This window comes from Salarias fasciatus, chromosome 16, assembly GCF_902148845.1.
Source record: "Salarias fasciatus chromosome 16, fSalaFa1.1, whole genome shotgun sequence".
NCBI lineage: Eukaryota > Metazoa > Chordata > Actinopteri > Blenniiformes > Blenniidae > Salarias > Salarias fasciatus.
Window position 1 is genome coordinate 29,559,116 of NC_043760.1, and position 23,432 is coordinate 29,582,547.

A 23,432-nucleotide genomic window follows, 5' to 3' on the forward strand; every position below is an offset into this window, starting at 1 on the left:
GATGAGGCTCCTCTCCTCCGCCAGAACAGAAACCCAGCCGGGCACAGCTGGATGACATGCCACACACCGCATGCACCATGTTCGCAGACCACACTGACTCAGGATTCTGGGATGCGGGTTTATCTAATTCCCTAACTCATGGACTTATCATCAGTAATCTACACATAAATGACAACATGCATGCGAGCCGCAGCATCAAGCCGTCGTCTTGCAGGAGTGTGCTCGGGGTGCAGAGCGAGCCCAGAGGCCCCAATGCTTGAGGGAATACACACTTTGATGTGGTTTCCTGATGATGGATTATAATATCTTCCCCTCGGAGCCCAGATGAGGACTGCATATCGAGATTAAGGCCGATAGATAATCCGATCACAGCGCTGTGAACTCATGAGGGCTACCGTTCATTCAGCCAAACACATTTTAGAGGTGGACAAAAATGTTGCATCACTTTGTTCAAAATAGGGAAATACTCTGTAATATTTTGTTCCGATCAGCTCTGCACATTTCCAACCGGGCCATGCAGTAAACCACTGCTCCACTGTGTCGTTACTTTGCACACATTCTGAAAGAAATGGGACGAGGGTGAGAAGCTTGAAGCCCACGGGGGAATCAGGCCTGCAGGGGGATCATGCACGGTGAGGAAATTACAAAATAGGCATTAGGTTCCAGTTTGGCTCAGAAAAAGCAATGTCTATTATTACTTTGTCCTCTGCGGGCTGCAGAGTTTCAGTGAGATTAGCAGGAATAACAACGGCTGCTGCGTGCAGCGAGAGGTCACGACTCGCCGCATGAACACAAACAAGACAGCGGCTGATTCAAATCCACACTGGGAGGCCGAGGTGATCCGAGAGGCAGAAACCCTGCAGACTGAGAGGAGGCAGGTGCACATTTACAGAGAAACACGCCTTTAAAAACAAGAAAAATATATTGTAAGTTTGTTTGCTTTTTTTTTTTTTTTATAAATTAAATGCAACAGTCGGTCAGCCATTTCTTCTTTCCTTCAGGAAAATGTTTTTCTTATTAATGATTCGCAGCTGTGTAGGTTCTCCATGGACGGCCAGAATATTCTGCTAATATATAACCTGCAGTTTCAAACACCGTGGCTGTTCTTAAGCGCTCCACGCTCCAGGAGACCTGAAGCCGAGACAGCTGTGTCAGCAAAAAGCATAAAACCCGCACAGCACACCTTCCTCATGGAGCTGGAGCGAAACACAACTTCCAACTGGCACCTGTCAACAAAAGCAATTTATTGACTTCATATCTGCTGCTGATGACGGAAACTTTCATTCTGAAACTACAGAAACTCCACATAATTTTTTTTTTCAGAATTATTCAGAAGGTTCTGATCAGTGGCTTCATAAGAACATCTGCAGGACGGCAGTGCAGCTTGTTGAAAATCAGAGGAACAGGAGGTGAATTTGCACATCTTTCACAAATAAACTCTCCAACAGTTGTAATTTTCTGATACATCTTTAATGGTACAGTGAATGTGTCATTTATGAAATATTGATGAATGTACAGTCAAAAAACAGACGTGTGCTTCGTCATGAAGGGGTTATTGCAGCTTATCAAGATGAAAACATGCACGTGTGGGAGGAGTATTTATGATCCCAGTGTTTTTCTCAGTCTTACATAACTTAAAGGAGTTCCCAGTGTTATCAATTCAAAGTCAATGATCATTAAATATCAACAGGATGGTGAACGGTTTCATGTGTTTGGTTTTTACTTTTAAGGAATCTGTGTTGTTCATGTTGTAAATACAGATTTAGGAGAATAAAAGCTGTAAAACAAGCATACATTGATGTAAAAACAAAGATCCTGAAAACCCCTTCAGGACGGACACAGTGGAGGCCAACAGGATTACAAATGGAACAATGGAAAATACTCAAAGACATAAAACAATGGAATATTTTAAAAGGCACTTTTTTTTTTAATTAAGACAATTTTTAATCAAATAGTTTATTAAAAAGCAAACAATAAAAGCTCCTGTTGTAAACGTTACCTCATGCATGTGCATGTTATTTCAAATCCAGCTGCGTTCTGTCTGAATGTTAAGAAAGTAAAAACCTTCTGGAACCACGACTGTCACAAAGTCTTTGTGTGTTTTGTGTGGAAAATGTCTACAGTGGTCTCCTGGCACTGCCTGAGGTCGTAGTCACAGTATCCGATGGAGAAGCGGCCCTGTGGGGAAGAAAACCACGACATGAGGACTCAACACTCAGCTGACGTACGAGGCTCGAGGCGGAGACGCTCACTTTGGGTCTCTTGAAGTAATCCAGCCCACGTCCGATTTTTATGATCCAGCCGTTGTCAAACCTACAGTTAAAAATGAAGACAGGGAAACTGAAGCGCCACAAAATAAACAAACATGAAATTAATTCAACTACTGTAATGTCATCGACAGAAAGGAAACTCAATTCAGAATTCAAAATGCTTCCAAAATCATGACGGAACTGAAAATAACATCAAAGAAAAATGAAAATAAAATGCATGTGTATCCAAAACAAGCTTCAGAAGTGAGTTATTCTACATGAGCTTCTGGGAAACAGACATGTACCTGATCTCCCGGTCGTGGATGGTGGAGGAGAACTGCAGGTCCAGGTCGACTCCCTGAGCTCTGAGGCTCTCCTTCAGCTCCGACAGAGCGGCGCTCTGCTGGCCGCCGCCGCCGTCAGCCTGCAGGATAGAGGAAAAGCTGTGGCGTCTTTCATTCGTCACGCTGCGCGAGCCGTTCAGTGAACAACCTACTTCGTCCTGTGAAGTGAGGAGGTGGATCTTCTTCACTTTGCAGGGGGATTTCAGCAACATCTCACAGAACCGCAGGAAGTTGTAGAGCTGTGGAGGAGAGGGGAGGTAGAGGGGCTCGTCTCACACACAAACAAGCTCAGGAAAAAAGGATGATTTAAGAGAAAATGCTCCACAGAGAGAGTGAAAGCCATTTGGAGGCAAGCAGCCCTTACTTGGTGGGTGTGACGAATGTACGGGTCCTCCACCCAAACCTCCGTCAGGACGGTGCTGATGTACGGTTTGAAGAGCACTGCGTAGCTGTAGCCCGTGGCGTCCTCGGGTATCTTGATCTGCTCGTGGTACTTCCCGTCTGCGGAGAGGAGAAACGAGAGAAGGCCACTGAAATGAAGACACGGTGGAGTAGTGGTTAGCGGGTCTCGCCTCACAGCAAGAAGTGCGGGTACAAATACTGGAGTTTGCATGTGTCCTCCTGGTGTTCTGATTTCCTCCAACCACATTTGCACGTGAAGTTAGTGATGACTTTAAATAGCTCCTCAGTGTGGATGTGTGTGGCTGTGTATCCTGTCCAGGGTGTAACCTGCCCTCCCTTAGCTGGGATTGACTGCAACACCCTGTGACTAGAGGCGTACAGGAAGGGACATTATTTTAAGTGCTTTAAATTTGAACTGAAATGATCTTTTAGAGCCTCATTTTATACAATCATTGGATACAGATAAGAAGATGAACAATTGATCAATATGCTTCAGAATTGAAGAAAAGACTTCCTTTCGCTTTATTTTGACAGCTGAGTTTATCTACTGCATTTCAGAGACCATCAAATAAGAAGATAATTTAATAGAACTTCCCCAAGGTAAATTCCTGGACAGCAACCATACAGAGAAATAGGATAATTGTTTGAATTAGTAAATATTAAAATATGTATGGCTAACGGTGTATACGCATGGAAAGGGTCTGACAACTCAACAACACAGCATTTATAGAGTTATCTTCTGAGCTGAGGTTTATTCCCAGTCTTTTCCACGGTAGTTGCCGACTCTGAGAGTTCCTGGCGGATTACCTTCCTTCATCTGGTTGACCAGAGCCTTGATCTGCTCGGCTCTGTCCATGTAGCCCCTGATCTTGTCCCTGTAGTGTCCTCTCTTCGACTCGTCTTTAACAGCTGCTCGGGAGGAGACAGAACACGACACGGTGATGGTCTCTGACAGGGCTTACATTACAAACATGTTGTTTTATTGCAGTTTGCCCAGGAGACCTTTGAGGACGTCCATGAGGAGCTGGATCCCCTCCTGGTAGCAGACTAAAGCCTCCTGGAAGCGGCTGCTCTGGTCCAGCTCCACCGCGCGCTTCAGGACGGACACGGCAGACGCCTCCATCCCGGCCACATGGTTCTGCGCCATTGCCCTGTCTAAATTTAACTAAAGAAAGTCTGATAAACTATCGAGGGACCATGGTTTAACAGGGGAGAAAGAGAAAGCGTTCTGACGGGTACGCCACAAAAATAAATCCCCGAATAACAGCAATAGGAATACTGAGTTCCTGAAGAGCTCGTGTGGAAGTGTATTATTACCACATTTTGAAATAGTCAATTAAAACAGAATTAATATTTTATTTATTTATTTATTGAAGTAGAAGTTTATCTACATATTTTGTGCGGTGTAAATGAAATTTGAAATTTAAATCGTTTGAGTTGTTTGTTTCACATCGGCACCATTTCAACGTAACTCCTCTAGTTTCCGGTCAGAACAGGCACACTCTTGACGCTAATGTTACTATCGTGTCTTTTTGCTTCGTGTTAGCTTTCAATGGATGATTTATTTGAGCAACTGGGTAACATGAATTGAAATATTCACACGCTTCTCATAAACCGTCCGTAATCTTGCCTCCCGGAGCTGTTTTGTTGCGGTCTGTGCTGTAACCTTGGCGTGCATGCTTCGTTTGTAGCCGACCAGAATAAAACACAAATATGTCAGCTGTGTGTCGAGGACTCTTATCGGCCAAGGTCAGTAAACCAGTTGTGTTTTTAATCTAAAAATCTAATTTTAATTTTTATTCAAATCCACGATGTTGTATTTTATGAACTCTTAATATTTTATGTTGTGTGGAAACCTAGTTTCAGCATCTATCTCAGTTCGTCTCTTCTCTTAATAAAAGCGCAGCTTACCTGTGGTCGGTCTCAAGTGCTTGTAATTTGACACCAGCCTCGTACTGCATTTGCTGTGGAAAATGAATGAAACCCACTAAAACTCATTCTCAGGAAGTTTATTGAGGGATTCATGCGGATCACTGAAGTGCTGACTTTCTTATTCTTCTTTTCATTATGTCTGTTACAGATAGTCACAGAAGCCACAGTTTTGTCACCTTGCACCTGGTTTCTGTCCACACGCAGCAAATTTACCAAAGCAAGAGTCCCAAAGGAGGTGAGATTCAAGGAAGCCCTGTTTTCATCTGCTAGATAGTTTGATTCAACAAGGAAACTGTTATTTTTATTCCATTTCAGGTAAAGGTTAGTGATTTGTAGATGAATTTCACCCAGAATGTTTTTTCAATGTTTATTATTTCAGTTTATATAATTAACATGGTGAAAACATAGTAATCCCAACGTAAAAAACAGTGTAGAGGGAAGAGAAGGCATGTGAGGGTCCAGCTTACTGAGGTTGCCTCTTCGTTCCTCTCATTGAACTGATGGCAGAAACAAAAACCCTTCCTCCACAGGTTTTTACGGAGAGATCGGCTGAGCACGAGAAGTACGGCGGCGATCCGGAGCAGCCTCATAAGCTGCACATCGTGACGCGCGTCAAAAGTGTATTGCGGAGGCCGTACTGGGAGAAAGATTTAGTCAGATACCTCGGACTCCATAAGGTAAAGCTGGCGCATCTAAAGCACTCATTTCCTCATTTCACAGGCAGTTCTTCACTCAGTTTGACTTTTCTTCACTCTGAGTTTGATCTCTGTGTTGTCTTCAGGCCCACACTCCTGTAATCCACAAAAACACCCCTGCAGTGAATAATCAACTGAAATTGGTGAAACACCTGGTGAGGTAAGATCATCACACCTGCTTCAGCTGAAAGGTCATTATTCATGAACAGAGGACATCTCTCATCTGTGTGTGTCTTTCCCTGCTTTATCTAGGATCCAGCCACTGAAGACGCCCTACGGACTCCCTGCTGAGGAGGACATGGCCGACACCTACATCAACAGCAGAGGAGAGCTCATCGTACGCCGCCTCCTCAAACCTGTAGACCACAAGCAGATTGAATCTTAGCTCCGCTGTCGCGTCACCGTCGTTAATAAATGTCATAGAAAACCCGTGCTGTTGCTGTTTGTCCTGAGGCCGTTACGCCAACGCAGAGGTGAGACGCCGGATCAGGGGTTTTGAACCTTTTCAGATCAAAAGCTCAGAAATATGAATAATTCTTTATTGATAGTTAAATTAAGAAAGAAAAATTAAATACGACGGAACGAATCAGACATGATGGTGTGACCTAAATTAAGATTTAAAAGTCACGGTCACAAGGAAAATGTTCAGCAAAATGTCCCAGTAAAAGACAAAACAGAAACAGGACAGCTTGCTGTTGGGTTAACAGACTGACAGGAACAGTCCCCTCAGGCAGTTTTAGTGATCAATTAACCCGACTGTAAGAATCAAACTACACGTGCACAGAAAATCCCTCCAACCAGAGATTATCTCCCTGTGAGATAAGAGGGTTACTCTGTGATTTTATGAATAAGAGGATCACTGGGTGTGGATGTTAGATCATATTCTGCCTGTTTCCACGGCAGTCTCACTGGACCATGGCCTTTCATTCACCCGGACTGAAGGAAAGGCGTTTTGTCATCTATCATGCAGATAAACAAGTGTTTTTATTGTATATGTCTACTTGATGTCAATCAATCAATTTATTTTTTGATAGCCCAGTATCACAACAACAGTTGCCTCAGAGGGCTTCAAGATGTTACATTGATTGGTAAAAATTTCAAAGATTGATAATGACTTTGATAATAACAATGATTCACAGTGTAGTGTCTATATAAACAGTCCACAGAACAGAACAGAGTGAGAAAGTTGACATCAGACCAATAAACATAGTGGCATGAACAGTCCACAATAGCTCGTCAATGACTGAACTGAGTAATGTTATAATGTTAAAACAATAAAAACAGTGAATAAGCATAATGTTAATATGTCAAATTCACAGTAATGAGACAAAACGAAGCAACCACTGCCTTAGACCCTCACATCCGGCAAGAAAAAACTCCAAAAACCCAGTGGGAAAAGAAGAAGTCTTGGGGAGAACCACAGTATGGAGGGATCCCTCTCCCAGGGACGGACAGCTTTGGCAGCAGTAGTCCGATCAGGTTCATAGGCCTTTTTTTGTATTCATGGTTTGGATTCATATAAACAGGCCAGTGATTTCTTGCCTACCTTGACATGTTTCTGCTGCCAAGCTGCAGCCTTCCTCAGAAGTGTCACGTGATGACATGAGCTTTGGCAACAGCTAGCATGAGACAATAAGAAGTAAAGCTTAGGACTATGTTGAGTACAGTCCGTTGGACGGTCCAGCACAAGAACCACGGATCCCAGAAGTAGAACCGAAGCCAGTCCGCGGGCAGGACCGACAGGAGTGGGCCCCCCGTCCGGCCAGAGCTTGTTCGTAGGCCCTCGTAATAGTGGAGTCAGCAACTGAAACTCGAGAAGACTCCCCTTCGAAGGGGGGGACAACAGGTGAAAAGCAATGAACGGACTAAAGGGAATAACATTCAGACATTAGAGGACAGGGCTCAGTGCACCGTACTTCCCACAGCGTTCTAGCTCCTAGGGCAGTTTTTAATAATGATGGTTTAGAGTCCCTAGCTGACCTGATCATAGGCTGCATCGAAGAGAAACGTCTTGAGCCTAACCTTAAATGTGGAGACTGTGTCTGCCTCTTTGACACCACTTGGAAGCTGGTTCCATAAAAACGGTGCCTGATAGCTAAAGGCTCTTCCACCTAGTGTCCATTTAGAGACTCTAGGAGTCACCAGTAACCCTGCATTTTGAGAGCGAAGTGCTCTGATTGGTTGATAAGGCGTTAAAGCATCTTGGAGATAGGTCGGAGCCATCACATTTAGGATTTTGTAAGTCAGGAGAAGGATTTTATGGGGGCCTAGTATAATGACCTCTGTTTTGCCAGGATTAAGACGGAGATAGTTCGTAGTCATCCAGGTTTTAATTTCTCTGATACAGTCACTGAGTCTGTCTATTTGATTAGTTTGGTCAGGTTTCATAGATTAATACAATTGTGTGTCATCTGCATAGCAATGAAAATTGATATTGTGACTTCTAATTATGTTCCCTAAAGGAAGCATATATAACAGAAATAAAATTGGCCCGAGCACGGACCCTTGAGGAACCCCATAACTGACCTGGGAGCACGGTGAGGACTGTTGGTTAACGTGAACAAATTGGTACCTATTAGATAAATAGGATTTGAACCAGCAGAGGGCTTTTCCTCTGATGCCGACCTCACATTCTAACCTCTGCAGGAGAATATTGTGGTCGATTGTATCAAAAGCTGCACTGAGGTCTAGGAGAACCAGGACTGAGACTAGACCTGCGTCAGCCGCCAATAGCAAGTCATTAGTGACTTTAACTTAACGCAGTCTCAGTGCTGTGATAAGCTCTATAACGTGACTGAAATTTCTCAAATAAACTATTGTCCTGTAGGTGGCGGCGAAGCTGTTTAACCACAACTTTTTCCAGAACTTTTGAAATAAAAGGCAGATTTGATATCTGTCAGTAGTTGGCTAGAATATCAGGATCAAGATTAGGTTTTTTCAGCAGTGGTTTGATTACTGCGAATTTAAATGACTGTGGCACATAGCCAATTTCTAGAGACGTATCATAGTTATGATCGTATTTAAGATAACTGGAAGAATATCTTTGAAAAGCTTAGTTGGAATTGGATGTTCGCTGTTAAGGTTCATATAACACTCAGAAGCATAAAGGAGAACCAGATCTCGGTGTGAAAGGACCCAGGGGCTGAACGTGGACTCAGAATGAGGATGCTGTCGACTGAACAGTCATTTCACCCACCTGCTATTGAATCAACACAGCAGATCTTTTCTTTTTGTCCAAAACGGTTTTATTTGTCTGCATGTTGTGAAACCCTTGCTACAAGGAACTGTCATGTAAAAATGTATGGTGATGGAAAACATTGGCACCGACATGCAAGCGTTCATAGCGATGTCGTTTTGTTGCTCCTTTGATGTCGGCTCTTCCCATCACTGAAGCAGAATTCGCCAAGCGGATTGTTCTCCCACTAACAGGGAATGTGAGCTGGTTTTAGACCGTCGAGAGACAAGTTAGTTTTACCCTGCTGATGATGGGTTGTAATAGTAATCCTGCCCTTCTGATGAGGCCGACAGATTTACATGAGGCAGGAGGATCAACCACGAAAACAAGACTTGCAATTCAGAGTGAAATTCCTAAAGTAATCAGTCACACCAAACAGGAATTGTTTTTGTCAGTAATAAATAGAAGACGCAGCTGTCCAAAAACCCTTTATCCAATCTCAGACTCAGACATTCAGATGTTTAAAAGATGGTCATAATGGAGCGATCAGGGAGGATGAACTGAAGAGGAGGAATCAAAGACTTCTACTGCTGAGGTTGCCCTGAGAGAGAAAACCATCTGGCTGTCCGACGCCTCAGTCGTCTCCAGAGTCCGAGTCGGAGTCGTAGCCCCGCCCTCTGATGGTCTTCTTCTCCACTCTGGAGAACTTCGAACCCGATCTCTGGGTCTTGGTTGGAGGTTCAAGCAGGCTGCCACTAGAAACATACACCCACGTTGTTAGGAGTGTGTTCTGCTGACTGTGCTGCTGTGATGAAGGTGTGAATCTTCGTCTCACCTGTAGTTGATGATGCTGGCACAGCCGAGCCTCCATTCCAGCACCTCTGTGGAGAAGTCGTCTGTGTTGCCGAGGTCAGTGAATCCCACCACGTAGTCCTTGGTCTTGCCGTCGAGGACCAGAGCCAGCGTGGGCAGGACTTTGATCCGGAGCCTCTCTGAGAGGAACGGGGCCTTCTCTGCATTCAGTTTGATGAATTTGGTCTCGAGGTGCTTCTTTGCCAGAATGGCCAGATGTTTGTCGAGGATCTTGCATCTGGAAGATGGAGAGCAGAGAAACTCTTCAAGCCTCTGGATCAATACATTCTGGAGCCGTGAAACGCCAAACTCCCTCTATTTCAATACCAAACAAACGGACACACCTCATGGTTGAACTTCTGTAGAAGTGGCAGACAACGTTCTTGTTCTCCTTCACCTCAGTGAAAAAGTCCCTCTCACTGGAGATTTCTGTGTACTCTCCGTGGCCTTTAGACAACCACTCCTTGAAAACAACGTTAAAAAAAACACGAGATGAAATGCTTTGTATTTAATTACAAATCAGGGATTTGCACGTGTTGCTTCTTTAAATGTAAAGCAACAATTAGTAGATCCAAATCGTGACCGATTGGACGGCAGGCACACAAACACAAATATACCTGCTTCTGTTTCTGGGCTTTTTTCAGCGCCTCTAGTCGCCTCTCCTTCAGTCTCTCCAGATCGTCTTCATCCATCTCATTCAGCTTGGTTAGCTGGGCGTCCACCTCCTCCTCCACCAGCTTGGCCGACTGCTCCAGAGCTTTGGCTATAATGTCCATGGTTTGGTTGGCCATCACTCTCTCAGTATCTGTTTCATTTCAAGAAAAAGCCCAATTAAAATTACTACTAAGACAGTTTAAATCACTCCTGTTAATTAGATTGTGATTGTGTTGGTGTTAATGATGATAATGTGTAAAGATCTTTTCTTAACACATCACAACACAACAGACTATGAGGCCTGAGAATTGGTTATTCAAAGATGCTGATTATATTGTATTATTAAAGAATATGTTTTACAGGAATTTTGAGTTTACTGAGGATAAACTAAAGATTCGGGGTGAATAAAGCCTTATTAGGACTTATTTTGCTGCCTCAGATCAATGTTTCATGAATAAATGTGACCATCACTACAGCTGAGTAAGTGACCTGAAAGCTGCCATCCGGGATATCATCTTTAACCCGGTAACGTTAGTGACAAAGGCCGGTAACTACAGGGCACGCCTAGTTTCTTCCAGTGTTTCGGTTTCAATGGTTTCCCCGTTAACCGGTGACCGATTTCCTTTAACGTTACTTTTTCCTGCCACCAACAGAAGGTTCGACACTTTACAACTTTATTGAAAATGCTATATGGCATTCGCCATGGCAGCTTCGGACTTTACTGTTACTAGCAGAGAAAAAAAGGGAGCGATAAAGGACGATGGTCACCAGTTAACAGGGACGCTACTTATTCCGAAACACCGGCATTTATCTATAGCCTAGCATGTTAGCTACGTATACAAGCAAAAGATATGGCTAATATTCGACCGATGACATGTTATTTCCGTGCACGGAATTTAAAAACAAGCCGCACAACGAATAGACGTTAACTATATCCAATTAACCAAAAAGAAAAATCTATTAGCGATGACTTTAGCCCGCTATGCTAACTAACGAGCTAACCTCAGCGTGTCGATTTAAAACGAAGTTACCGAGATCACTGTGGACAAGAAAATAAATTCAAGAATTGATATAGAGTGCATTAAGTTCCAGAGAGGGGTCAGATTCCAAATGAAAAGTGGGGAAATGGGCCATGAGCGGCTGTTAGCATTTTACCTGTCGAGACGTACAAGACGAAGCGGCACTTTGCGCGAAACAATTGACCCGGAAGTAACGTCAGAGGACGCACGCGTGACGTAACGAAAACCGACGCCCCTCGCTTATTATTATTAATTCTCTTGTATGTTTGTTTTATTGTATTTCCGTGGAAAGACCTGAATTGCCTCGAGTCTGATTGGTGCAGCAGAAACAGCCTTGCCTTCAAATACTTGTGATTACATGTATTTTGCATGTTCTCCCTTTGTGTGCATGAGCTTCCTCTTAGTGCTCTTCTCACAGTCCCAAACCTATCGAGGGTAATAGGTAAACCTACATTACATGTGGTTGTTTCTGTCTATGTTTTATTAGGAGCAGAGTTTGTCCAGATTCAGAGCGCTACAGCTGAACCCAGTGGAGTGTATGTGAAGGAGAGTTACACCCATGGGCGCATCCTCACCCTCTCCAACAGCAGACTTGCCTATTTTCACGGCTGTGTTAACGCATTTAAATGATCTCAGTCGCAATCAAAGAAGAGACATAACTTTCACAGAGTTTACAGTTTATTACCAAGATTTAGAAAAACGTACAAACAAGTTCACAGCTTGAGGTCTTCAGGCACAAGCCAGCTCAGAGAAGACAGGACTGGCCACTTTTAATGTCTGGCCATATTGGACAAGTGAAGAGAAGCAACCTCTCGAAAGTGAGCGGAGACTCACACATTCTGAATTACATTCATGTCAACAGGTTGAAAAAGAAGAGAGACTGATTTGGTTTGCATATAGGGAGATTCCTCAAAACGCCGCTGCTGCACGCACGTGGAGCCGGCCGGACCACCCGATCCACCCAGGATCCAACCATCACGCCCGTGATAACTCTCACAGCAGATTTCAAAACTGTTCATGAAAGCTGACATTATGTTGAAGTGACATCTCGTTTGATAAGAAGAAGAAAGGAAAGAGGAAATGCATAGGCTACGTATTGACTGCCATCACCCCCGTCACTGTGCACGTACATCCGAGCGCTACTGAGAATCAACGGTTCACCTCTTACCAAGTACTTTGGCCAGATTTCTATTTCCATGTTGAGACGATTGAAGAGCGTAAAGAATTACAATTTAAAGACAGTTACTAAGAATTCACTACAGGTAAACAGTACAGGAGGTATTTCCCCAAACATACTTTTTTTCTTCTTCTTTTAAACTCTTAACAAGGATATTTAAAAACATTATTTACACATTAACCAAGTTTGGCACTTCTTTTCTTTTTTTTTGTTTGCTGAAAAAACACACAAAAAAGACTACTGCCGTCAGTAGTTTGAAATACTTCACAGGTAAGTGCGAGTGGCGAGAAGCACCAAATCAATCGTTAACCAAAACAAGTACAAATAGCTTTTGGAGATTATCGTACACATGTCATAAGAAAAGTGCTACAAGACGAACAGATTGTAAAAATGCTTTGAGTTCACGCATGATGAGAACGGGCCGTTTATTCCCGGCACCATGTAAACCTTGGAGGACGAACGCAACAAACCAAGAAGTCCTCCGATAAAATCTGACGCACGGATTGGAAAGGAGTCTTGTACAAAACAAACAGACACAAAAAGAACGTAATGACAGATTTGAGAACTTGTTAAAACTGTTTTGCTTCAGGAAGGTGTGTATCGTTCAGGGTTTATTGAAATACTGCTACGGCTCTTCCTCAAACTGCGTGTCTGTTTGTGCTTCCAGAACCGAGAAACGTGGAGCTTTAATGTCATGATGTGCTTGTGAAACTAAAACAGTGACAGTGTTGAAAACACACACATACACACACGATTAAAAAGCGCGCTCCTCCGGTCTTCAGGCGATCTTCAGAGTGCTACCGTACGCCTGCTGCATGATCACCTGCACGTTGTCCAGGATGAAGTCGAAAGCCATGCTCCACACCGACTCCAGCGACTGCTGCATGATCCTGCAGAGGAGACGGCCGCCCGGCGTCAAGACACACCGCCAGCTCAACAAAACGCAGGAGGAAACAGACGGAGGGCGGCGGATTAGGAAGACTGACCTTTTCATGTATTTTATAATCAAATCCAGCTTCTCCAGGTCCTTGTCCTCGATCAGCTCGGTGCAGTATTTCACCACCTGCAGGATGTCCTCCTCCATGGGGTCTGAGCAGGAAGCAAGAGGAAAACAGAAACATGCAGTTCAGGCCGTTCATCTTGCTGAAGCCGAGGTGAAACGAGAACTTTTCTGTTCGTCTTTGACAGAACATCAAACTGCCTGCTGTGTTTTAAAGGCCAGAAATCGATTTCCATTGTAGAAACTGTATTTCTATTGTCGTAACTCTTTGTTTTAAACATGTCTATATTTCCTTGTGTAAAATTGAAAAAAAAAAAAAAAAAACTTCATGACAACTACTATTGGTTAAATAGAAATTAAAAAACTATTACTATTTTAAAAATTAAATGCTGATTTAACAATGCAGAAACTGTTGGACTTTAAAGGAAGCAGCTCCTCTCCTCTACCAATAAAACAGGCTGTGCTTCCTGAAGTGTAAACAGCAAACAGATCATTCCATTTAAAGTTTATCAAATCAGCTTTTTCAAAATGCCTGATGGTCTCCATGTAAAGAAAAATGTTTTCCCGCTCATGCGGCTCTCGAAGGGTTAATTCCAGTGGCTCAACTGCTGTGAACTGCTGAAAACAACACTTATAGCACAAGAAGTTCCCCAAAATCCTGCATAATCACATTAAAGTGATGATCTTTTCTTTGCTAGTTGCACCGCTGGCTGTTTGTGTGGAATCAGTGAAACAGTGAAAAGGGGCCTGCTCTCCGCTGAGCACCTGTCATGGTGGTCACCCACTCCCGCAGCAGCGTCTTGATGTCCGTCAGCTCACAGGCTCCCGCCAGCGCCGGGGAGGGCCGGAGGTTCCGGTTCGTCGCCGGCTCCGCGGCGTTCTGGGAGGGAGCCGACGTCGACGGGTTGTTCTCGGTCTGGAGTCAGAGGGGGGAGGGGTTAGCCGGGGGTCGCTGGAGGTCAGCGTACCGCTGCCGCTCCTGCGGACGGACTCGCCTTGACGGGCAGCGGGAGGCTTTTGGCCGGGCTGCCGGCCGCCGGGTGCCGCCTCTTCAGGGGCGACGGCCCGCTCTTCACGGGACTGACGGCGTTCTTCCTCTTGTAGCGCCGCTTCACCCGACCCACGCCGAGCCCGACGCCGCACTGCTTGAGCTGCAGCAGCGGATTCTTCGGCTCCGCTGCAGACAAACCGCTGAATTACAGACGAAGTTCCAGCGTTCAGCCAGGAGAAGAGCTCGGGCACGGCGAGGCTCACCTGTCGAGTTACTGGTTCTGGCCGGAGGTTGGACGCTGGAGACGCGACTGTACGCAGACTTCAGCTCCTCCTGCAGCTCTTTGGGAAGCGCGGCGAACACGTCGGGATCCACCTGCGGCCAGAGAGCAGAGAAGCTGGACATCAGCGACGGTCACGGCCCAAACTCCGGCGCGACAACGAGACGCTTTTTAAAAAGAGAGGGAGTGGTTGCACCCAGACCTGGGAGAAGCTGGGCAGTTCCAGGAGTATCCCTGCGCTGTCCAGCTGGTCGGGGAGCTGCAGGACCAGCGTTCCCGCGGGCGGAGTGTAGAGCGCCGGGGCGGACGTGAGGGGGGAGCGAGGGGGGGAGGGGGGACGGGCGGCGGGCGCCGGCGAGTGGCAGTGATTCGGTCTCCCTTCTCTCTTCATCCAGGACTGCTCCACCTGTTCTCTCAGGTCCGAAGGCAAAGCCTCCAGCACCGAGCGATCCACCTGGACCGGAGAGAGGGAACGGCGATCAGACGAGCACCGCGAGGAGGCTCAGCCGCGGCGCTGTCCTCCACTCCCTACCTGCGAGGGGGAGGGGACTTCAATGCTCAGGTTGAGACGTTTCCGGGAGGTTTTGGGCGTTCTGCTGGGTCCCGGGACGGGGTCAGCAGGGGGCAGCACGCTGCCAGCCGGGGAGGAAATATTCTCCTGGGGTGTGTCGTCAACATCTGGAAGTATTAACCTGGAATCAGTCCGTTTCTCAGACAAGCGGGAAACTAAACATCGTGAAAAGGAGGAACGAACCTCTGATGATACACTTGTCCCTGGACCCCTGACCGTAGAACATCTGCTTGATGGAGCGGGTTCCCTGCGGGGTGGACTGGCTCCCCTCCAGACACTGCACCTGGATGCCCACCCCTCTCAGGTCCTGCACCTGCAGCTTCATGGCGTGGAACAGCTTGATGACGGCGGCGGCGATCTGCTGACCGCTGTCGGTGGACTGGGTGAGCATCACGGTCCTGAGAGGACGGCAGGAGTGAGGACGGGTCAGAGAGACGCTGGGCAGAAGCGAGGGAGATGGGACGTCATGCGGTGCGGTCCTCACCTGGCCAGGTTGTCACAGATGCCGTGGCCGCCGTATTTGGCGGGCTCCAGCGGCGCCCCCGCCTTGCGGACCATCAGTTTGAGGGTCACTCTGCGGCCCCGCAGCCTGGCCTCCTGCAGACGCTTCTGCACCTCCATGGACAGGTTCTTCAGGAAACACTCCGCTTCATCCACCTGTTGATGAATAAAACTCAGAATAGGATTCCAGACGTGAGGAAAGAGCCGGCGAGACGCAGCGGGGCGAGGAGCCACCTTGGTGAAGCGGATGTTGTAGTTCATCTCGGCGGACACCGACTTCCTCTCCTTCTCGTAGCGGACCGGCCGGTCGTCCAGACCCCGGCAGAAGCGGAACAGGGTCTGTCCGGTCCGAGGTCCGAACTTCTTCTGCAGGTGGGAGAGCGACACCTGCTGGAGGTCTCCGCACGACCTGACGCCCGTGGCGGCCAGCTTCCGGCCCATGACGGGACCCACGCCTGCAGGAACAGCGCACATCCACCCACATCAGGTTCTCTGTGAGAGTCGGTCGTGTCCAGCAGGTGGCGCCGCAGCTCTACCTGGTAAACTGGTCACTGGTAAGTCCCTGATGAAATCGTCCACCTCCTCGGACTTCAGCAGGTACTGCCCGTCGGGTTTGGCCTTGCGGGTCGCCAGGCGGGCCAGGAGGATGTTGGAACCTGAACAGATCAGTCCGATCAGCTCAGAGGAGCAGGAGGACCCGAGGCCGACTCTCTCTGGCGTGAAGCAGAGGCGGACTTACCCATCCCCACGGAGGCGCAGCACCCCGTCTTCTCCTTGATGTCGGCCCTGATGGCGCTGGCCAGATCCTCCGGGCTGCCGCCGACCTCGGCGAGCAGCGCCGAGCCGTCGATCAGCACCTCGTCGCAGCTCAGAGCCTCGATGTCGTGGGTGTACCTGGCAGACGGCGCAGAACAAACCTGACTTCACAGGTGAACTCACGGGGAAGGAGAGTGAAGCCGGAAGCCACTCTTACCCTGCCAGGGTCTCATACAGGCTCAGAGCCACCTCTTTATACGCCTCGAAGTCGTACGGAACAGACTGCAGCGAGGGGCACAGCTGCTTCGCCTTGCCGAAAAACATCCCGTTCCTCACCCCGGCCTGCCTGCAGAGGAAAGGACGGACATCTCCAGTCCCGTCCGGATCAGCTGGACGCAGCAGTCCCCGCCGTTCCCGCCTTACCTGGCCTCGTAGCTGCAGGAAGCGATCTCGGCCATGGAGAGAGCGGAGGAGTCCTGGTCCAGCCCGTTGCAGTGGGAGTCCGGACTCTGCTGCGAGGGACTGGAGTGGAGCTCGTCCTCTGCGCTCTCTGACAGGAGCATAGAGGTAGTAAGACAAGCTGCATGTAGCTGCACTCGGGTCAGAATCCACCGCGGGAGAGCCTCACCGGGCTGAGGAAGGCTGTATTTCCTCTGGTAGTACTGCAGCTCCACCTGAGCGTTGGCGCCGGGCCTCACGGGCACCCTGGCCTGTCCTCGGTTACTGGTCACAGCGACGGGCTTCCCTGCAAGACGACACGCATTCGACCCGGAGCACGGTTCATTCTGAGGGTCTATGAACCTGCCGGTGCTTTGGACAGGAAATGAGAAAACACGGTTTGCTACCTTTAAGCTCAGGTCGATGTCTGATCCCCACAGACACAAAGAAACAGTCCATGTCCACGTGGAGGATGCAGGATTTAACACTGCCGGGTGCCGACGCTCCTGAGGAAAACAAACACCACATCAGGATCAATAATGTGTGACTGACGGTGTAAACCAGGCTCACAAACTCAGGTGATGAGTGGACCAAACCACCGAGTGAGTGAGCAGCGCACCGCGGTCTGGAAGCTTCCCTACCTGGAGCGTCCGCAGACCGCTGAGCCACGCATCTCCGCAGCCGGTCCCTCCCGGGAAAGCAGGCGCTCGCCGCCCCCTTCCGCTTGCTGTTCAGCTCGTTGACGTACTCGGAGAAGCCGGTCCTCCACGTGGAGATCTGGTGCAAGCGCGAGTGAGAGTAGAACTCGGAGATCAGGCCGCCGGTCTGCTCCAGCAGCTGCGCCGAAGACGAGGATGAGGAGGATATCGACTTGTCAGAGGGGGGGTGGGGCCTGGCCGTGCTCCCGGGGCTGACGGGGTCAGGATCGGAGGGAAAGGCTTTATGGTGACTTCCGTTCAGTCGAACGGGAGAGGGGGAGAGAGGAGCGGCGGACAGAAGACTCTTCTCTGAGGAGGCGTCGACCTGAAGCCGTGGCTGAGGGTCCGTGGACGGCGGGCGGGGTTCGGGGGCCTGGTGGCAGGCGGGTGGAGGCGGCGGAGGCGTCTGCTCCGCGGCCGCTGCCGAGCCCGACGGCTCCAGAGCAGCAGAGGAAGCGTCTGGTGGCTTCGGAGGACTGTGGGGAAACTCGTAGGGGTCGAGCTGAGCCTGGGGCTGCAGGGGATTCTGGGCCTTATCCTGGGAACCCCTCACTCTGCAGTCATGCAGCTCTTTGCCTCCGGAGGGCTTCTCTCTGCCGGAGGGCCGATCCTCCGGCTTTAAGGCACCGTTTACGAGGTGAGCGTGTCCATTGGTCAAAGCAGCTGCCTTCACAGCCTTCGAAGCTCTGGGAGAACAAGCGTCTTCTTTGACACACTTTTGCATTTCATTCATTTTTGAATGGCTCTTAATATCCACGGAGGTCTGCAGGAGTCCATTTCTGTCAAGACAAGAGGGAAAACACATTGCAGCTGAACAGAAGTGGTTTGGAAGATCTCGCAGTGGACCGAGGGGAAAAGAAATCCTCACATTTTGAGGTCTGCCTCCTGCAGGGCTGCCGGATGAGGAGACTTGTGTGGGAGCTTGGTGCAGCTGGGGTTGGACAGTGGGTGGGGTTGTAAAGGGCTCCTGTGCCTGGGGTCAGTAATGAGGAGGCTGGCGGGCGAGTGGCCGCTCTGGGGGTGAACACAGCGAGCCGCTGCGGCGCCGTGCTGGCCGCACTGAGGCCGACTGTGGCCGGGCACAGGGACGGCGTTGTTCTGCTCGTGGCTCCACGGCTGAACGCTGCGCAGCGCCAGGTGAAGCTTCTGATGCGCGCCGGGCTGAAGGCTCGGCCCCGCCGCGTCCGAGGCCTGCCGCAGGGTCAGGCCGGTGAGCAGCGGCCCCTTCTGCTTAGCATACAGCTGGTACTGGAGGTAGGGAAGCAGACGGCCCGCCTTCACGCTGTTCAGAGGAAGAAGGGAGGATTTTATTAAATGAAAGCTGCTCGACACGACCGGTGAGCAGCCAACGCACCTGTCGGTGATCCACTCCGGCCTGATGACCTTCTCCCCTTTCAGCTCCTGGATTTTGTTGTTGGGCAGGTTGTTGGCGATGATGTGAGTGGTCTTGGAGCGCGAGTAGTACACGTGAAACTGACCGCCGTGCAGCATCATCAGCCTGCGCAGCTCGTCTGCGCTGGGGTCTGCAAAAACATTTACAACAGGGAGAGATCAAACCGAGGAGCCGCCTCTGCTCCGGAGGATTTACAGACAGAACTGAAGCAATGCAAACTCCAGTTTGAAACATCAAAAACTCACAAGACATAAGACTGAGAGAATCATGTCTTCCATTCATACTTATTGCTGTTACAGTCTGCAAATTAAGTGAAGTGCAGACTCCATGCATGGCAGGAGGCAGGTTTTCCGGCTCTGAGGAGGAGGATGAAGCTCTGCTTCGGCTGGAAGTAAACAGCCTGCAGAATACTTGTTGTTCCTCCGGTGCTCCTCTGGGACGCGACTGGAGGACATTTCCATTCTGCACCTCACGCTTCCCTCAAGCCTGAGAGGAGCCGGCGAAGGGGGAGCGACGGGAAGGCGTGGCGTGGCGTGGCGGCGCTACCTGTGTATCCGTTGACGTAAATAGCCACGCCGCTGAAGATGCTGGTGTAGGAGCCGTCTCTCTGCTTCTCTCGGGGGGCGTCCAGTTTAAACTGCTCGTCCAGCTTCGACTTCTTGGCAGCCATGTAGCCACCCTGCACACACACGAGGAGCCGCCATCAGAAACCGGAAACAGGCATCATAAAGAACAGCCCTGCCTCGCTTCACCACACTGCCGTCCATCTGCTTTCATTACTCTGCTGTTGTGAGGACTCTTACATATTCCCGCTAATGGCCTCTCTTAACCCACATCATATTGCTTTGTGTTTATCTGCGCCGTCAATCTCCGGACGTCTCCAGGATAAGGTGAGCGCCGCTCACCCTTTCAGCCCAACCATTGTCTCCGCTGGCATTGGCTCGCTTCTTCATCCACCCATCTCGACTCATACTGAGCTCCCTGGAAACACAGAGAGGAATCAGCTCCGGCACACCGACACACACAAACACAACACAACACAACACAACACAACACAACAGTTTAGAGAGCGAGAACTGAAACGGCTGTTAGAATTCTGATCTGCTGGGGGTTTAGAAACGGGGTTAGATGGACATGAGAAGCAGTTTATGTCTAAAAACATGATTTTTAAAAAATCTAGAAATCTAAATATTACTCTGAAAAAAATACGTCTAATGTGTCTATGTCTAGTATGCTCTAAAAAAATCTAATATTTTAAAAATACCAAAGTGAACAAAAAGCCTGTTGAATCCTAAATGAAATTTTAAGTTGGATTTCATTAACAAGTTAATCTGCACATTTATTTCCACTTAAAAAAGGGAAGTCTCATATAGTAAGTAAACATGCTGTTAAGTCTACTGTGACGGCAGCAGTCGACTATAATGAAAATAAAATACTTTTCATAGGACAAACTGACAATTCCGTCAATCACAAAGCATTTCAACATAATTACGGTGTACCGTTATGGACAACAGTACTGATCTGAGAGTCAATACTACCCATAAGCAGTTAATACAGTGCTCTCAATTAAGTGGGAGAGGTGAAACAAGCATTTAGGAAAATGCCTGAATTTTCACATGTATGTTGGACCATGGAAGACGATCTGTATATGTATTGTATTTCAATTAGAAGAAGCTTATACTTTACTGCAGTTTGTTCGTTACACCAAGGTGTTCATTCACAATAAAACTCTCTCTACTTGAAAGCAGACATGTATCATGACACCTGCTGGTTCTGCAGGATTGAATTTTCTTTTATCACGATCACATTTCAGACCACACCACCGTCCTGAGCTCTAGTATTTACACTGATTCTATCTTGTTAAATTTCTACTGCAACTGACAGTGAAACAGTCTGTTTACTGAGTCATTTATCCATTTTCTTTTGGTTTGTTCTTCAGTTTTGGTTCTCTACATTAATGCTGCAGTTAAAAATAGCTTTCCACTCATCATGACTCAACACTGCATTAGACTCATCAAGGTTGTAAATATTTCATATGCCATCTTACTCAATACAAACATGCCTCGCGTACTGGAGAAGCTCCCACTGAAGAAAACATAAAATGCATGGGACAAAGCACTTTCTAGCTGTTCTTTACTTTTATAAACTGCACTGACACTGGTTTATACTGGCCTGATGTAGACCAACACCAAACCCATATAGACCAGTCCTCCTAGACCACCATAGACCAGCTTCAAACTAGTACAGACTAGAAGCAGACTGACCATTATAAACCAAAACCACACCAGCATAGACTTAACTCAGACCGGTATACCAGTACAAATGAGCTTCAAGACCAGGATATGCCGGCTCAAATAAATACAGACCAGCACCAGGCCAGCTGCAGTCAGACCAATACAAATAAGAGCCGGACCAATACAGACCGGCACCAGACCAAGATCAGCTCAAAACAGACTGGAGTCAGACCAGTGTTAGATCAATATAGACCAACATCAGACCAAAACAGACCAAGACCAGTTCAATATAAACCAGCGCCAGACTAAAATCAGACCAGTATAGACCAGCACCAGCAGACTACCAGAACCAGAACAGTATTAGATGATTATAAACCAGGACCAGACCAATATGGACCTGGACCGGTACCAGACGTCTATAGCTGATGTGAAACAGGTGGAAACCTCTGAACAAGACTGTCTGCCCTCACTGGACACCAACCAGCTGACAGCAGGAACCACGTTTCATGAATCCAAACGTTCAAAGTGACACAGAGGAGGCGTCAGGCAGCAGGGACCAAGGGCATGTCCGGGCAGAACCCGGTCCAGGAGCGGGGACCAGGAGGTGAGACCGGGTAGCACCGAGAGGTAACGTGGGGTAACACCGAGAGGTGAGACCGGGTAATACCGAGGGGTGACGCCGGGTAACACCGAGAGGTAACGTGGGGTAACTCTGAGAGGTGAGACCGGGTAATACCGAGGGGTGACGCCAGGTAACACCGAGGGGTGAGACCGGGTAACACCGGGACGTAACGTGGGGTAACTCTGAGGGGTGAGACCGGGTAATATCGAGGGGTGACGCGGGTTAGCCCCGGGAGGTGAGACCGAGTTCGAAACCCCTGGTCCCGGTCCCGGGGTCGACAGCCCCATGTGGCTCCCCGCTCCCAGCTAGCTAGCACTGCTAGCGCTTTATGGACGCGGGGCTCGGCGGAGCTCGGTGTCTCCGCGCCCCGGACCGCTTGGTCACACCGGGTCATCTCAGGCGAACACACACACACACGGAGCGCTGGAAGTGTGTGTTTTCCCACCAGCACTTGCTAACAATGCTGGAAGAGGGAAAGCCGAGCAGACAAACAATGAGCGGGCTCGTCTGGCTGAGGGACACGCGGCGGTGGCGGCGGCGGCGGGTCGGTCTGTCAGCAGGGGGCTGAGGGGAGCACCGGTTCCGTCTCGGTGTCGAGTTGTTTTTATTTACCTTTGATCCGGTTGTTAGCCCCAGACTCCCTCCGCAGCTCGGCTCAGGCGGTGTGTGCAGCGATTAGGTTAAACGAGGTAAGACCGGGGAGAGAGAGAGGGGAGCGCGGTGAGGATCCTCCAGACAGACGCGGCTCGCGGCTCCGGTCCACCGTGTCCCTCAGCGCGGAGCCTCTATTCGGTCTCTCCGACTCTCTGCTTCACCCTCCCAGTCCCGTTCCAGCTCTCCATTCCAGCCGCCTTTCCCTCTCTGCTTTCTCTTCTTTCTCTCTGCGAGCGTCAATCCCCGGAAAGACACGAGCCGCACTTCCGGCCGCACACTTTTAAAATAAAACAACGTAGTGAAACGTGATCTGCTGGAGGAGGAAGACATTACATAACCCCATGACTCACTCTCCTAATTCTGGGTCAGCGTACAGTACTTTCATTATAAAAAAAAACAAATGTAATAGATTACGATTATATCTTTGAAATATAGTGCTTTTATTAAACTCAGAGGCATTTCTAGACGATCCGAAGCCCCTGAGCAAGACGCTCCTTCAGGAATAGATTCATACAACAATAATAATTATACACGTTGGACTGTAGTTGGAATTTGATTTAAATGTGTTTGACAGCACTGATGATACTCATTTGCATAATCCTTAATTGTATGGAAGATTTTATGTTATTTGTACCTGACCATTACACATTGAAAGTACAGAGCTGCAATATTTTGTGCATTTTTTTTTCTTTACCACTTTCTTGTAATAAGACGGGGATTCCCCTGGACTTGCGCTGTATTTTGTTGTTTGTGCTTTATTTTTAAGCTGGCACTAAGCCGTGGCTCCGGGCTCAG

General features: G+C 48.3%; 4 protein-coding genes across 4 annotated transcripts; 1 reads left to right on the forward strand and 3 right to left on the reverse strand.

The window, feature by feature from the left end:
• Nucleotides 1-1,454: 1,454 nt before the first annotated feature.
• On the reverse strand, nucleotides 1,455-4,223 carry mitd1 (MIT, microtubule interacting and transport, domain containing 1). The gene is made up of 7 exons (XM_030111612.1): nucleotides 3,998-4,223; nucleotides 3,803-3,904; nucleotides 2,958-3,094; nucleotides 2,746-2,832; nucleotides 2,555-2,673; nucleotides 2,253-2,313; nucleotides 1,455-2,178 (listed from the first exon to the last, which is right to left on the reverse strand). Exons 1-7 carry the CDS (start codon nucleotides 4,140-4,142, stop codon nucleotides 2,083-2,085), a joined length of 747 nt encoding a protein of 248 aa, XP_029967472.1. The 5' UTR covers nucleotides 4,143-4,223; the 3' UTR covers nucleotides 1,455-2,082.
• Nucleotides 4,224-4,475: 252 nt separating this feature from the next.
• mrpl30 (mitochondrial ribosomal protein L30) lies at nucleotides 4,476-6,066 on the forward strand. The gene is made up of 5 exons (XM_030111614.1): nucleotides 4,476-4,744; nucleotides 5,076-5,162; nucleotides 5,458-5,604; nucleotides 5,709-5,782; nucleotides 5,875-6,066. The coding sequence occupies exons 1-5, from the start codon at nucleotides 4,709-4,711 to the stop codon at nucleotides 6,005-6,007; spliced, it is 477 nt and encodes a 158-aa protein (XP_029967474.1). The 5' UTR covers nucleotides 4,476-4,708; the 3' UTR covers nucleotides 6,008-6,066.
• A 2,778-nt stretch (nucleotides 6,067-8,844) lies between these two features.
• On the reverse strand, nucleotides 8,845-11,517 carry txndc9 (thioredoxin domain containing 9). Its single transcript, XM_030111613.1, has 5 exons — nucleotides 11,459-11,517; nucleotides 10,267-10,454; nucleotides 9,994-10,112; nucleotides 9,633-9,887; nucleotides 8,845-9,552 (listed from the first exon to the last, which is right to left on the reverse strand). Exons 2-5 carry the CDS (start codon nucleotides 10,438-10,440, stop codon nucleotides 9,432-9,434), a joined length of 669 nt encoding a protein of 222 aa, XP_029967473.1. The 5' UTR covers nucleotides 10,441-10,454; nucleotides 11,459-11,517; the 3' UTR covers nucleotides 8,845-9,431.
• Nucleotides 11,518-11,987: 470 nt separating this feature from the next.
• rev1 (REV1 DNA directed polymerase) lies at nucleotides 11,988-22,867 on the reverse strand. Its single transcript, XM_030111609.1, has 22 exons — nucleotides 22,596-22,867; nucleotides 20,033-20,108; nucleotides 19,674-19,806; nucleotides 19,089-19,257; nucleotides 18,603-19,016; nucleotides 17,678-18,513; nucleotides 17,444-17,542; nucleotides 17,227-17,343; nucleotides 17,022-17,148; nucleotides 16,816-16,944; nucleotides 16,582-16,736; nucleotides 16,379-16,498; nucleotides 16,077-16,297; nucleotides 15,826-15,998; nucleotides 15,525-15,739; nucleotides 15,303-15,448; nucleotides 14,973-15,224; nucleotides 14,754-14,865; nucleotides 14,495-14,676; nucleotides 14,265-14,415; nucleotides 13,486-13,588; nucleotides 11,988-13,389 (listed from the first exon to the last, which is right to left on the reverse strand). The coding sequence occupies exons 2-22, from the start codon at nucleotides 20,096-20,098 to the stop codon at nucleotides 13,278-13,280; spliced, it is 4,032 nt and encodes a 1,343-aa protein (XP_029967469.1). The 5' UTR covers nucleotides 20,099-20,108; nucleotides 22,596-22,867; the 3' UTR covers nucleotides 11,988-13,277.
• Nucleotides 22,868-23,432: the final 565 nt, after the last annotated feature.